The 15,029-nt window shown below is 41.6% G+C and overlaps 1 protein-coding gene across 8 annotated transcripts in view; it reads left to right on the top strand.

Moving 5' to 3' along the window:
- BLVRA (biliverdin reductase A) overlaps positions 1–13,892 on the top strand; it is a 32,790-nt gene extending 18,898 nt beyond the window's left edge. For 5 of the 8 annotated variants that reach the window (XM_027675811.1, XM_027675816.1, XM_027675814.1 and 2 more), the window contains 6 exons: positions 529–656; positions 2,344–2,463; positions 3,084–3,181; positions 4,570–4,677; positions 5,419–5,590; positions 10,609–13,892. In XM_027675811.1, coding sequence (XP_027531612.1) covers positions 529–656; positions 2,344–2,463; positions 3,084–3,181; positions 4,570–4,677; positions 5,419–5,590; positions 10,609–10,882 — 900 coding nt within the window. In that variant the 3' untranslated portion in view covers positions 10,883–13,892. Of the gene's footprint in view, positions 1–277; positions 413–528; positions 657–2,343; positions 2,464–3,083; positions 3,182–4,569; positions 4,678–5,418; positions 5,591–10,608 lie in introns of those variants that run through there. The other 3 variants (XM_027675815.1, XM_027675817.1, XM_027675813.1) reach the window with 3 other exon arrangements.
- The last annotated feature ends 1,137 nt before the right edge of the window (positions 13,893–15,029 follow it).

The raw sequence follows: 15,029 nt of genomic DNA, 5'->3' as shown, positions 1-15,029 counted from the left end.
AGTGGTTACATAGGGCAAGAAAAGATGCTCTTTGCTTCCTATCCCAAAGTATTTCAGCTATGCTGCTGTGCTCTGTGACTGACTGTGTGGCAGCACGGGGCAGGCCGTGCTGCAGACACTCAGGAAGTCAGCAGGGTTTATATAAAGCTCTGCTGGTTTTGCAGAACCTTTTGGCTCCTTTCCAGGGTGGAAGTGGCAATATAAATAGAAGAATGTCTCACTTTTGAAGCCTGCTTTCTATTCATGGAAAGGAAGAACTTTGCTGGAGCTGTGATTTCATAGCTGTTAAATACAAGTCTCAAGACCAGTCCTTTGACAGGCTGAACTGTTTGACCACGTTTCAATGGGATGCAAGTGAGCTCAGTAGCATACAGCATCACATCTCTGTTAGCTGACATCTCAATAAGATTTGGCTGTATGAAAGCAGAGTTCAAGAATAATCCATTCTCCCACCTTCCCTCCCAGTTGCTCTTCTCCCTGCTAAAAAAAAAAAATCCAAGGTTGCCTTTTTTTTTTTCTTTTGGACAGATTAGCAAAATGTTTGGGACGGTAGTGGTTGGAGTTGGAATTGCTGGCTTAGCACGAATCCGAGACTTGATGAATCCGATGCCTTCCAGCCCTTCTGAGCACCTGAAACTCCTTGGATTCGTATCCAGGTTAGAAATTTCATCTTAGCATGTTTAATATGTATATTGCAATGTTCCATTTTTCTGGTGCATGTGTCTTTCCAGGTGGAGGACAACTATCTGAGGGGGTCAGGGATAAGATCCAAAGTTTTATTTTTCTCTTATGATTAAGGCTGGCTGAAAAGGGAAAGTTTATGCAAGTATGCCTATCATTCTAAGTGGCAGCTCAGAAATGAGCACAGAAAGCTTTGCAGGAGGGAAGAAATAGGCTACCTTAGTGAAATACCTTTCAGAAATTACTAAAATAAAAGCTGAGAGATGTTCTTGCTGTAGGATCTGTATGATAGGAAGAAATTGCAATTCTGTCTGACTGAAATTTCCTATAGGTTTAAGGTAGTGCAACAACAACAATTGCAACAACAATTAATGACCTAGTGTTTGAATAACATTTGTAGAAATGTTTTAAAAAGGAAGAAGTTTTACAGAGTTTAAAAGAGCTTTTTTTACAAAAACATATACTGTAAAGCTCCCAATACTACTACTTCATCATAAAATTGTAATTTTTTTTAAGCCAGGTATTGAACCTGTAGATACCTTTAAAGAAAATCCCATGATTTAGTACATACAATAAGGTTGCTTCTTAGAGATCAACAGTTTTTCTCACTACGTTGGAGCTGTGGAAATTTAGTCTGTATTTCCACTGAGCTTTCCTGCTACACTGTCTGCCCCTATACAGTGGACCATAAAAGTTTTAAATAGTTAAGCAGTACATGAATGGATCTCAGATTGTGAATGTATATTTCCAGCTATGTTTAAATTATGCAGGGTTGTCTGAGACTGAATCGACTCATTAGGTCACTCCCTTTATCTCCTGCCAAATACACTTTTGTCCTCTGATGCTTCTGCCAGTGCTACAGCTAGCCTTGAAGAGCACTGAAGACAGGGTTTCCACTACTTTTTTTAAGAAACAGTGCTGTTGAAATGCATGATTCAGAGTAATCTTGCTTGTATCCCAATAACACACAAACATTACCTGTCTGCTTTCAAGTTCTGCTTGTGGCCTGCTTTCATGCCTTCTGTAACCCATCTGTCAAGGTGCCTGCTCCAGTCTTTAGTAATGCAAAGGGCTTTTGGGGCCAGTATGTGTGTTTAATTTTCAGTTGGAGATGTGCTCAAGTTGCTGCCCAAAAGAGCTTTCCTCTTAGCACTGACATGCTGTATATGTTGCAAGGTGTGAGCCATCACAGCCAAGCATCTGCTTTGTCCTTCTCCTGCTTGTCTGTACTTGTAGTTGTGTGTGGCCCTGCCAGCTCAAATGCCTTTGCCCACTTTGTCCAGGACAGTGGGGAGAAGTTCTCCCATAGGAGCACAGTGCTCTTTCAAGTCACTCTTTTACAAAGGCTCTTTGGTAATGATGCTTATTAAAAACCAAAATGCCAGAATCAGAAAGCACTTTACACTTCAATAGCAGGCCAGTGTCTGTACTGATACCACCACCTACAGACTGGCACATCTGTTTGGTTCTGTTGTGCACTCCACTTCTGTCTGTAAGTGCTCACACTCTTCCTGGATAACTGAGCTGCCTTTGTTTTACCCTGCTTGAGCTCAGTGAGGCTGGTCCATGGGAACAATTTTTAAGTACTGCTATACAACACGCAGTTGTGAAGAATGGACTGTGACAGTTACACTCTGGTTGTATTTATGCTAAATAATGCAGGAGAAGTTTTGGAAATATTAATGAGACCAAGCAGATTAGCCTGGAAGATGCTCTAAGAAGCAAAGAGATCCATGCAGCCTTCATCAGCACAGAGAACAGAAGCCATGAAGAAACCATCAGGTATTTTGATGGATTTTGCCCTCCTTTTCACACCCTTTCCCTTGTATTTTGGAAGCACAGAGGAGCTGTGTAAACTGTTGCAGGAGAGGATGCAGACACTGAAGGAGAGACTGCCAGACTAGAGGCCTGAAATGAATGATAGTGAGTTCCCTAGAGCACCCAATAAGCCCTGGAAGAGAGTAGGATTTAAGATGCATTTATTTCTCAAGTAATTCCATTTGCATACATCTAGGCCTGTGTTTGATGGACAGGCAGCTTAAAACAGGATTCAAAGCCTTTCCTCACAGATTATAGAGCAGAAGGATATGCCAGTGCCCCTCTCCAGCTGCTTGGGTATCTGTAAGTTAGAAATTGCAGTGGTCAATTCTGTGGCATTTTAGCAACTGGAGTGAGGGAATTCTGTGGAAAAAGAAGACTTAAAACCCAGTTTCCCTGCTGTTTAAATGTGTGATGTAGCCACCACACCATCCTTGCTAGGAAATTTGCCATTTATTTCTGTTACTCCATATTGAGCATTTCTCCTTATGGAGCTGGCTGTGGGAACGAGAAGCAACTTGCACAGTGGTAAGAGATGATTACAATAAAATTCTCTTTAATGACTGATCTTTTATCCCTTTCAGAATGTTTTTAGAAGCTGGGAAACATGTCCTTGTTGAGTACCCCATGGCTTTGTCTGCTAAGGCAGCCCATGAGCTCTGGGAGATGGCTGAGCAGAAAGGTAACACATTTGTTCTCAAGAGTGTAAAGTACTACCTGTTGGGTAGTACCACAGGCATCAAACTCAAAGGCGTCTCCAGCCTTCTGTAAGTCATCACATTCAAGAGAGTATTCCTGTCTCAGAGATGTGCGAATCTAGGATTTAAGACGTGTACCAGTAAGGAAACAAACACACAAATGTCAATGCCAAGAGTAAGGTATGTTTGCCCTCGTAAAAACATACCCCCTGTTTGTGACACTGAGAGTGCAGTTAAAGAAGAAAACTTCTGTCACAGTGATAGTAAAGCACTTGGTGAGTGCTGCCATTAGGCTTGAGCACTTCCCTGTCCTCTCTCTCCCTTGAAATGGAACTGTAAACAGCTCCCCTAGCTTCTAGCATTTGTGATGTGCTGGTCACATACAGCTGCTCATGCCATTGTGGGGCAGCAAGGCATCCCTGTCTGAAAGACAATTTATCTCTAAGCAAAATCTTTTTATTTCTGGGAAGTGTGTAATCCCATCCCTGTGGTGACAAGGGTCAGAAGCTGGCCGTTCAGTTGAGGCCAGTGGGGATGAATGGGGCTGCCAGGGAAAGAGCAGTGCTGCGTAGTAGCAGAGTGCAAATTTTTTGGGCAAGTTGTACTATTTAAACCACTGCTTCTTAAAAATTTCCTTTGTGACTTTTGTCCTGAAACACCAGAGGTATAGGATTTCTGCTTTGATGTTTCCCTGTACCAACACCACTTACCGTCTTGTTGCTCGCCAAATGGTTTCCCATTGAGCAGAATTTATGCATCTTCTCTTGAAGCAGCAGCAGTTACTCTCAGCAGCCTAAACTGACTCTCCTGGAAATCTTCCCAAAAAAGATGTTGAATGAGGGCCACATTCAACTCGGATAACCTCTATTCTGAAGCAGCCCAATTAATTGCAATGGAGGGAGGTACTCCTTAACATATTGTTCCAATCTGGGGCTGAGCATTATACTATTTTTTCCCTTCCTTTTTCTTTCCTACTACCTTGGGAGGAAAAATGCAGAACAAGGAAATGTGAGGAAAAAGAGGCCAGGAATTAATCCACCCGTTACTCTGAAGACTCGTGTCAGCCTTAGTTGGGTATTGAGTTTCATTACAGTGTTTCTGTTAAACATAGTGGCTGCTGTTTCTGTAGTCTTTATATTTGTTGTCTCCCGAAAATCCTTAACCCAGACTGATGCCTCAGCACAGGGAGCATGTTTGGTTTTCTTCCTGACATCACTTTGCCAGCCATGCATGAGAATATTTCTAAGTGAATTCCCACTGGTGGTTGGTGAAGTCTTCACTGTGTAGACATGCCTTTGATTCACACAGAAAGCTTTTATTTAATCTGCCCTGATTTTTGGCTTTTTTTTTTTTTTTTTTTTTTTACTGGCAGATAAAGTGCTCCATGTGGAGCACATTGAACTTCTTACTGAAGAGTACAAGCAGCTGAAAAAAGAGGTGACTGGGAAAGACCTAGTGAAGGGAACGCTGCATTTCACAGGTCAGTAGCTGTGAGGAAATCAAAGTACATCTGGACTTGTGTGCCTGCTCCACAGGGATGCCAGTCCTTCCAGCTTCATTCAGTCCTTTTACACAAGAGTCTGTCTATAAACTGAGTAGGGACACAGGTATCAGTTCTGGATATTTCCATGAAATAATGGAACTGTCTGGAAAGCACCTTTGTCTTAACAGTTGCGTTCTATGGACTGTTGCTTTGCTACTTTCTTTCTGCTGTCTGGTGAGGGGTGCAAGCCCATGGCTTGGTGTATTGAGGAGAGAGCACTCCTTCAGACCTTCTGTACCCTGGTGTGAGTGACAAATTTCTCATTCCTATTGGTCTTGAAGAGGAGGTTGAGTGCTGAGGAAGCATTCCAATTTCTGTGGGGGACCTTTAGTCTTCCATACTGATGTTTGGCCACAACATTAAGAAGAGCTTAAAGAGATTTTTTTTATCCCCCCCTGCTTTATACCCTTGTTGAATCCACATACACCCTCCTGTCCTCAGCATGTCCTGAAGGGTTTGTTGTATATGTACTTTGTGCAGCCTTCTCTGCCACAGGTCACCAACTCATCTGTTTCAAGGCTGACTGTATTTGTTGACTTTCCTACTCAGTCCATCCACTCATGACCTTTCTACAACCAGATCTCTAAGTCTACAACTCTGCAGTTTCTTCATCCTTTCCTATGCAGAAGGCATTATTCTTTTTCATATTTCTCAAGAGTTTTTATTATGTTGCACCAGGTAGTGTCCTTGATGAAAACAAATCAGGATTCCCAGCTTTCAGTGGAATTGCCCGGCTGACTTGGCTGATTGACCTCTTTGGAGACCTCACTGTTACCTCTGCCACCAGAGAAAAACAGAAGGATAAGAATTATTCCAGAATGACTGTTCACTTCCAGACAGCAAATAAGAAGTGAGTAATGGCTGTGGCAGCAAGTAAGCCAGGCTCCTCATTGTCTGCAGGAGTTCTGCATCCTCTCTTCCTCTTGTGGAAACAATGGGTGGATGCTGACATGAAAGTGTACAAGAGAAAACTTTTTTGATGATGCATTTTATAGTATTGAGTTTGATCTCCTTTTTACTATATGGTAATAATATATTTTCTTTCAAATAGGATATTTTTAATGGCCTTGCTATAAAATAGTATATTTTAAAATATTTTATGACTATGAAGTAAGTCATCAATGTTTCATACCGTGGATTGAGTACTCAGCTTGGTCCAAAGTCTGGTAAAAACTCTCAGGTTTGGTTATTCTGGACCATCTGTACAGAGTTTATGTCCTTTCTGATAAGTCGAAGTTACTGATGATGACAGATTCATGTGTGCTATAGATGCAACTTGAGAATTATCTGATGTGAAAAGGTACAGAGAAGTTACCCAAGCTCTGTGTGTTTCCTAGGAGGTAGGAAGAGTGATGGAACAATTTGTTCCATTCTTTTTACTCCTATTTTCCTAGTTTTCTATATAGGATGCTCTGCCTTTGAGATAGATGACCCCTTATAGGCATATGACAAGAGACATATTGAAAAGACTGTGGAGAGCAGGGGAAAATAAGACCCCATGGGAAAATATTCTGGCCTATGTTCATTTGTAACAAATAGCCCTTTTTTTGTTGCACACATCTTGCTAGAACTCTTAAAAAAACCGAAACCCAACACAGAATTTTAGAAAACTGTTTAGGTAAAGTAATAACCTGAAGGACTAGTATTTGGGGAGTGAATAATCAGGGCTCCTTTGAACTGTTAGTTTCATCACGGGTCTGGTTAAGCATTTTATCAGGCACTCCTACAAAGCCCACTGCCGTTTATCTTGGGATCAGCATCTTGTTTTAGCAATCTTTCTCTCTCTTTAAATAAAACATAATTTCCAATTCCTTTTAAAATGCGGTTGTGAGACGACAGAACTCTGTATACAAGCTCTGTTTACCCTCTTAGCAGTTTGCTAGTAACACAAGTAGCTGTTAAGATCTAGATGGAGTGAGATTTTGAACTAATTCCAGCAGGTGGAACTAGCAGGTGGTTTAAACATTTCCCTTGCTGTCCTGTCTCCTGGGTAGTCCTTAGCTGCTATATATGATATTTGCTGGATACAGAACTGTTTCTGTTTTACTGGTTTTTTTTTTCCTGCTCCACACCACTAACCAATACCTGTTTTTCTTAGCCCTTGTATGGATCAGTAAGTGTTTTGTCACCGTGTTTTAATGACTTTGGGGACAGTCAGTTTTATGCCTCTGGGATAATTTATGCCAGTTGGAAAGTTACATAGCGTTCCTGTATTCTGTTCAGTGCTGAGGCCATATTTCCTGCTGACCTTCCCCCGTTGACGTCAATGGAGTTACTGCAGTAGAGAATTTGGCCCACTCTCTGTCAAGTGAGGTTATGGCCCAGCAGCAATGGTGATGGTGTTACAGCTCTAATTTGCCCAATCTTCATTTTGCTGAAGGATGGGAAAGGTCTGCACCTTTCCTGAGAGCTATCCCATCCTTTTTTGAATGCACTACCTTGAGAAAACAGGTTAATTTATCCTATTTTTTGCCTTGGAAAATAGGTGCAAAGTGTTCTGCTTGTTAAGCAGGGATTTGTGCAAAGGGTATAGCCTGTCTCTGCTGCACAGCCCACCCTGGCTTCTTGTCTGTCTCTGGGTGAATTTTGGAGGTGTGTGTTAATGCCTGGCACCCAGCTATTTGAGAGATGACCTCTGCCTCTGTTGTGTTTCCAAGAAGGCTGAGCTGACAGCCTCTCTGTGATAAAACATTGAGCAATCCAGGAAAAGCCAAACCTCTACTGACAGCGCGTCGGGTTTGGGACTGCAGTTCCTGTACAAGGATTACAGAGCTTGGATTCAGTAAATGTCAGAAATCAATTTTTAGTGCAAGCTGGAGAGATAATGATTTGGGCAACATCTCTTTTGATGTTAACCAGGGGTAGGGTCCAATTGTCTAATTCCCATCCAAGCTAGGGGAGACCCTCATTGACTGCATGACAAATAAAAAATATTGGCATTTTCAAAGTGTGAAAAGGAAAATTTTTAAAAGAAATTGAAGACATTTTCTGAACACATATTCTGACAGTAAACATTTGAAATTATGTTTTTATGGACATCTAAGCTTACAGAGTCTAATAAAATAGCTTCAAATTGAACATTCATAGAAAATCATGTAATACATGCTTTCTGCAGAAGTTGCTGCATAAAATATTAAGCTGAGTGTACCCAGAATTCTTTCAAGCATGAAGCCAGCTTAATTCTTCTGGAGATACAAAGAATGCTTACTTCATTTTGGTTTATTGAGCTAACACAGTCCAGCAAGGGACACTCATTATTTGAGGAACCAGGGAATCAGAAAAGCAGAAAGTCTCTTCCTATCTCTGAATAAAATGTAGCTAGGATAACTTTGCCAGTTTGAAAATCTTGAAAGACAGAAAGTCAGGGTGGTTTCTTTTCTGCAGACTGCTTTGCGAAAAGTCGGTATAAAAGTGGTTTGTTAATGCTTGGTAAATTTTCTTTTTCTTCTTCTTCTTTAAATATCCAACATATTTAATGTGGCCTTATTCAGCTATCAAAAATGTTGGATTTGTTGCTTCTAAGTAACACTACTAACACTTCTAAATAACTAAATACATCGGTAGCCAGACAATACTCTCATACAAATCTTTAATGAAAATGGGTAAATTGTCTATGAAAAAAGCAGCAGCCCTTCACAGTTTTCTGACATAAAATATAAGCCTGTTTCTTAAGCTGCAAAATTGCTTAAATAATGTGTGGACTTAAAACACTCTTATTTTTATAGCAAAATAAGAGACTAATTTTAGAGTAGAAGTTGTTGTCAATTAAAAAGAATATCTTTTGATTACCAATCAAGTAGCGTCAACCTCTCTTTGGGAAGATGACTATAATTCCAATTGCAGAAGAAGATAAATCTATTAGTAAACCCAACATTTTCCTGCTCACTGATCTAAATCAGTCATTCTAATAATTTTGATTAAATTCTGCCTGCTCTGCATGATTGTGCTTCTGGTTCAGTGGCTTACCCAAGCTAGAGCAGAAGGCATACACTTGAGCCTGATCACTGGTGTGCATCTGCTCTAGATCACCCCAGGGAGGTGACCCTGCATTGACAGGGCCTGTTTTGGATCATATTGTGAACTCCTTGCTATTACATGATGGAGATCTTTGCCTATGCCTGCCCAGTGGTTTCTTCATACCTGCCTACCTGAGCTAAAGCAGCTTTGAATAACAGTGGCCTGAACCCTCTGTGGCTATTTACTATTATAGGAATATAAAATCAGCTCTGTCAAGTTAGAGCAAAGCCTCGCTTGCTCAGCAGCTTCTGACCCAGATCAACAGCCTTTACCTCAGGGAAGGAGGATGAGAACACAGAAAACACTGAGTGATATGGCCCTCAAGCACCCTTCTGGCTTGCAGCGACATGTAGCCTTGAGACTTCCTAAAACCCGTAGTGTCCTTGCATTTATTAGTCCTCTGAGGATTTTTTTTGTGTGTTCTTGCAGGCTGTGATTTAGGTATTTTCCCCCCCCCTCCAGTTATTTTATTCTGTTCAGCCGGGTTCATCTGGCCATGCTTGATTTTTAGAGGGGGGTGTGGTGTGGCAGTACAGATGAGCAAAGAATAGTTGATACAATGATGTAAATATAGAAAATGAATTCTAAAGTATAAAAGATGAGAGGTGCAGAATCGTTACGTTGAGTGCTCTGAAGAATGCATTCAGGGTAGATTGACAAGGACTTTCCTTCCAGATCTAATGATATTGAAGATTTAATGGGCAGTACTTGGAGACAGAATTTGTTCTTCCAGGCTATTGATGCCTTCATAATTTGTGAAGGGCAGACTAAAGTGGGCTATAAAGGACTGTGGAAGGGCCATCAATAACCAAGTAAGAAAAATAATGTACATCCTCTAAACAGAGGCAGTAGTGAGTGCTGATGAATGAGCTGCAGAAAGGTAATGGCGTGGTTCAGGCAGTTGACAAAGAGCAGGAAGGGAGGACTGTGACTGTCACTAGTGTTGAGGACCATTCCTCAAAGCCTCTGCAAGCACTTGCAGTGTTGTGTCAGGGAGTCTGCTAAGTACCCTGAAGTGATGCAGCATGTCCGTTGGCTCCTCTTTCCTCACAAATATGGGAAGTTGGGGGGGGAAGTGCAAGCTATGCAAGTCAATAGCCAATACCACCAGTGCTTGGTTTAGAGACTGTGGCTATCAAGTTGGCATAAGATAGGACTCTGCTCTGATTAAGAAAGACCAGCCTGAGAACTGAAAAAGGAAAAATTGTCATTTTCTGGTATAATTTTTAGGATCAGCTCAGTGGTCCCAGTGTAGAGAAACATATTTTCAAAATTCAGAGAATATGGACACTTGTGTCTGTGTGAGTGAACTTGCCACCTGTCCAGCTTATCCCAAAGGGGTGAGGTTCAGCTCACACTGTAGCACCTGGATCATCATTATGTACCTGAGCGACCTGAATTTATTCTCGCTGGAGAAATGACTAGATATTGAGGGCCTTGTGGGATTAGCTGTAATTGAATCGTGTACAAAATGTTTGAATGTTTTGCTGCACTTTTCATCCAAGTCCACAAACAAACAGATTAAACTTCCATTTTCCCTGTGAGCTGGCTAGACATTGCTGGCTTCACTTTGTGCATGAGGAAAACAAAGCTGGAGAGAGCTTACTTAAATGGTGTGCTGAAAGTCATGGAGTGAAGAAATGGCAGAGTTAAGACTGTTACTTCCTGTTGAGCTCTGTAACCACAAGGCACAGTTTTCAAAACATGTTGCCTGAATATGCAATGACTGATATTTAAAAATGGTGCATTTATTAGAGCACATTCTGTAAATGTTGAGGAAAAAAAGCACACAAATTAGAGCTGTTGATTCCATTTCTTAATAAATACTCTTCCTCTGTTCCTTCACATTAGACCTCTGACTTGGATTGAAGAAAGGGGACCAGGGATGAGACGTGAAAAGAAAATCAACTTCTGTTTCACAAGTGGTTGCCTGGAGAACTTCCCTCAAGCCCCAAGGTCTTCTGTGGGCCTTTTCATGCAGGATCAGAACCTGTTTGCCAAAAAACTGCTGGGCCAGGTATCCAAGGAAGAGCTGGCTGCTGAGAAATGGAGAATTTTGCGGTGCCTTGACCTTGCTGAGGTGATCCAACAGTACTGTGAAGAGCCAGAGAAAATCTATTCCTGAGACTGCTCTTAGGGAAGGAAGAACATGGCAGACAGAAAAACTGTAGGGCTAGAACTCACTGTTGCCATCAAGCAGTTGCTGTTTCTGTTTCATTACCTTCTTTTTGACCACTTGTGATTTTTAGACTCTCTGGGTGGTCTGGAGAGCCTGGGCTATACCATGTGCCTTCTGGTTTGCACCCGAACAAAGCAGCATTCACCTACACCGATGCATTGCTGTCCTTTCAGGTAGATAGGAACCTAGCAACAACAAGCTTTTTGTGGTTCAGTTGGAAATATCCCTGAGAGCAGATCCTAGAGAACTGTAAATACTATATATAATTTTCTCTTCTAAGATGTGTTCCCCCAATTCAGATACGTCTGAAAATGAGATATGTCTTGGTAGTACTCATGTACTATTTTCTAGAAAGAAGTATTAGCTACAATGAAGTGTTTGTTGAGTTTTCCACCTCTTTACTTGATATGCAGAACTTGTGCCACCACAATTCTGACCTTTTTTTCCAGATGCCCTGAATTGTTCTGTGTGTTTGCTCTAATTAGTTGTTGTGCCTGTTAGGTTTGGGGGTGTTTTTTGTGTGTGGTTCCATTTTTTGGGGAGGTGGGTGATTTTCACACTGGAAGTCATGTACCTTCACATAGAATCCGTATTCGTATCAAACCAGAATAGAAGAAAAATCTTGTCTCTTGATAGTTGCCATGTTAGTTCACTCAATTTCTCTGGTGTTCTGTGCCAACATAGAAATCTTTTCCCAGCAGAGATTAGGTACATACATTAAACTAATGAATTGCCTGCTTGCTTTCTACTGAATCTAAATATTTTTCTTCTGTTTTACTGGAAGCAGCATATTATTGTGCCTCATTTGTGTTCTGTATCTGATTCAGCATGTGAATGGGTAACAATGAAAAATAATAAATATCCTGTCTTTAAGAGAAAAAGTAACTAATATGCTCCTGGAAACAGGGAAATTCATTAGAAATAGTGATAAATTTAGAATAGAACTGTAGAAAATGGAGCAATTTGCAAATATAGCCAGGCAGTTATGTCGTGGTTCAACCCCAGCTGGCAGCTAAGCACCACGCAACTGCTTGCTCAGTGGGATGGGGAAGAGAATCAGAAAGGTAATAGTGAGAGGAAAAAAAAGGTGTGTTAAGATAATGACAGTTTGCCAGACAAAGCAAAAGCCACATGTGCTAGCAAAGTGAAACAGAGGAATTAATTCACCACTTGCCATGGGCAGGCAGGTGTTCAGCCATCCCCAGGAAAGCTGGGCTCTATCATGAACAGTGGCTACTTGGGAAAACAAATGCCCTCATTCTGAACATCCCCCCCTTCCTTCTCCTTCCTCCGCTTTATATGCTCAGCATGACACCCTGTGGTATGGGATATCCCTTTGGTCATTTAGGGTCAACTGTCTTGGCTGTGTCCCCTCTCAAATTCTTGTGAACCCCCAGCCTACTTGCTGGTGGGAGGGGATGAGAAACAGAAGAGGTCTTGAGGCCATGCAAGCACAACTCAGCAATAACTAAAACATCCCTGTTTTATCAACACTGTTTCCAGCACAAATTCAAAACACAGGTCCATATTAGCTACTGTGACTCGATTTAACTCTACCCCAGCCAAAACCAGCACAGGTTATAGCATGTGACACTTGTGGGAATGCGTCTTTAGCATTTATGCTGTAGTCACAGGATCTCATATGAAAATATTATCACTTCCCTAAAGAAGCATTTTAGTTTTAGAAGCCTAAACACTGCACAAAACTATTAACAATTCCTCTGGTTGCCTTTTACTTTCTAATTACAGCATCTATTGGTGCTACATTAATATAGTAGCAAACTGCAGTCTGTGCAGTTATTCTTTCAAACCAGAAGCATTTTTTTTCCACCTTCTCACTTGGGCAATCTTTTAATAAGGGAACATATATGTTGTGAATGTATACATAATTACAGCCAGTCAATATTGATGGAGAAAAAGTCTTCCTTTGGATAAATTGTGTTCATTCAGAAGTTAGATACTGTTCAGTTAGCTGGAAACAAGGAAGGAAAGTCCATATATTTTCTTCCAAATCAGTCAGATTTTAGGAACGACTGGAGTTTGATGTGTGAATGAATTCTGCATGTGACATTTGTTTAAATCTACCCTATCTGTTAAAATCAGTGAAAACCTTCCTATTGCCTTCAATGGATTGAAACCCATGTGGGTTGGCAGCAGATTTGTGCAGGCAGATCCTGTGCTTGTCCACCCAAATGGACACCCTACTGGGCATTCACAGGGACTTCTGTGCCAATGTGATGGACATGATGTGGGCAGATCCGATGCTGTATGAGGTGGAAAAGTGGGTTTTTGTCAAAATGCAAAAAGTCCATCAGGGATTAGAATGCAATTAGAATTTTCTCTGTGTCTGTCTCCTATGTATGACAGCCTGTGAAAGGTCCTGTTTCTCCTCATCTGTGAATATGGGGTGAATGCCACTGGTTTACGTGCTAATTCAGAATGGGTAGCTGTGGAGGGAGGGCAAAGGGAACAGATTCACACATCTCTAGGCATCAAAATTAGTCAACACATCTCCCTGGGCATGCTCTGCAATTGCTGGTGAGAGCATTAGTATTCCTCTAAGAAACAGGAAATAAATTCACAAGAGCTCTGTAGAGCAGCAGTATAACATTGTGCAGTGAATTGCCCTCTGGAGAAACTTGTTTCTGTAGAGAGCACCAGGGGAAATTAGTTGGATAATTTGAGCTAGGGAAAGCAGATGCCTAAAGCTGGATATCTCACACCCTCCTCCACCCCCCTTCTATTAGTTAGGTAAGCTAACCTGCTTACCTACTACTGTCTGCCCTGCTCCTGGGAGCCTGCAGCATTTAAATGGCTTTCCCTTCTGCACTGTGAATTTGCCAAGGTACTGTGATGGTTTGTATATGAGAGCTACTGGATGCCCAGTTTCAAATGTATGTATGTATTGTTTAACCGGATTCCAAACTCACCAATAAAATATTGGAACTCTTAATCATTCCTTTTAGTTCCCTTTTTACTTCATTAGCAATTCCCATTACCTGTGCTGAAAGTGTCTCTGTCCCAACTGGTTCTTTTCCCCCCTTTTACTCCTCAAGGCCTGTGAAATCCTGCCAGTGACTACAGGCTATGATAAAATCCTAAAGCCCTCAGCTGCCTCCTTCTCCCGTTTCAAAGTTCTGAATACAGGTGTGGTAGGGTTTGTGACCTTACCTCAACTCATGAGCTCTCCCACAAAATTCCTGCCCTTCCTATGCCATCTGACACCTCCCCAAGAGTACTAGCAAGTCTAAATCTCACTGCACACTTCCAGTTTCCCAATCACAACAACCCAGTGTATTTGAGCAACATTTTTGAATCTGTTAGGTAGAATCTAAAACAGGTATTGAAATGGGTTTTCTTGAGTTTTTAATAAACTGCTTTGTCATAGCAGAAATGACAGAGTTTTTTAGCTAGCATTTGGCATAACCTGAACCCAGACAGTTTTAGAGTTGCAGAGATACGGAAAGGTAAGTAGAAGGTTGACATGGGCAGGTTAGTATATCACCCTCTTTGGAGGTAGCTGCTTTTATGCTCTTGCTGCTGGAAATCACCCTGCTCCTGTGGAACACTCTAGGAAGTCCATTGCAGAAACTTTATTAGCTGCCTAATGCAATGAGGAAAGTGCTATGATACACAGTGCTCCTACAGTGCTGAAGGAGGGATGCTCACTTTGCTGACACAGGCTGAAGCTTATCTCTGGCAGATTAGAGGTGTGGAGTCACTAACTGCAACAAGCTAGCTGAAACCTAGAAGAAGTGCTTTGATCCAAAGCCTTTTTCAGAGGGCTAGAGATAGTGGGAATGGAAAATTTCCAAAGAGCAAAGAAACTAGATATTGGTATGAAAGCTGTGTAAGAAGTTCTGGTTGAGAGGCAGAGATGGGTGTGATTTTGGGATCAAGTGTTTATCCAAAAGCCTGTTTTGTGCGTCCTGGGAATGGGGGCTTATTTACCTATGTGATTACTGAGGAGTATCAGGAACAGTATGGGAACATGGGAGGTGGGAAGAGGGGGAAAGCAAAGAGGACCAGGGGACACCTCAGGAGCTGATCGAGCTGGCATTATTTATGAGGATGATGTCATTGGAACTGCCCC

The sequence above is a fragment of the Neopelma chrysocephalum genome, unplaced genomic scaffold, assembly GCF_003984885.1.
Source record: "Neopelma chrysocephalum unplaced genomic scaffold, ASM398488v2 Primary Assembly neopelma1_26, whole genome shotgun sequence".
Lineage (NCBI taxonomy): Eukaryota > Metazoa > Chordata > Aves > Passeriformes > Pipridae > Neopelma > Neopelma chrysocephalum.
Note: the sequence above shows the minus strand (reverse complement) of the source record. Positions and strands in the feature narration are given on the sequence as shown.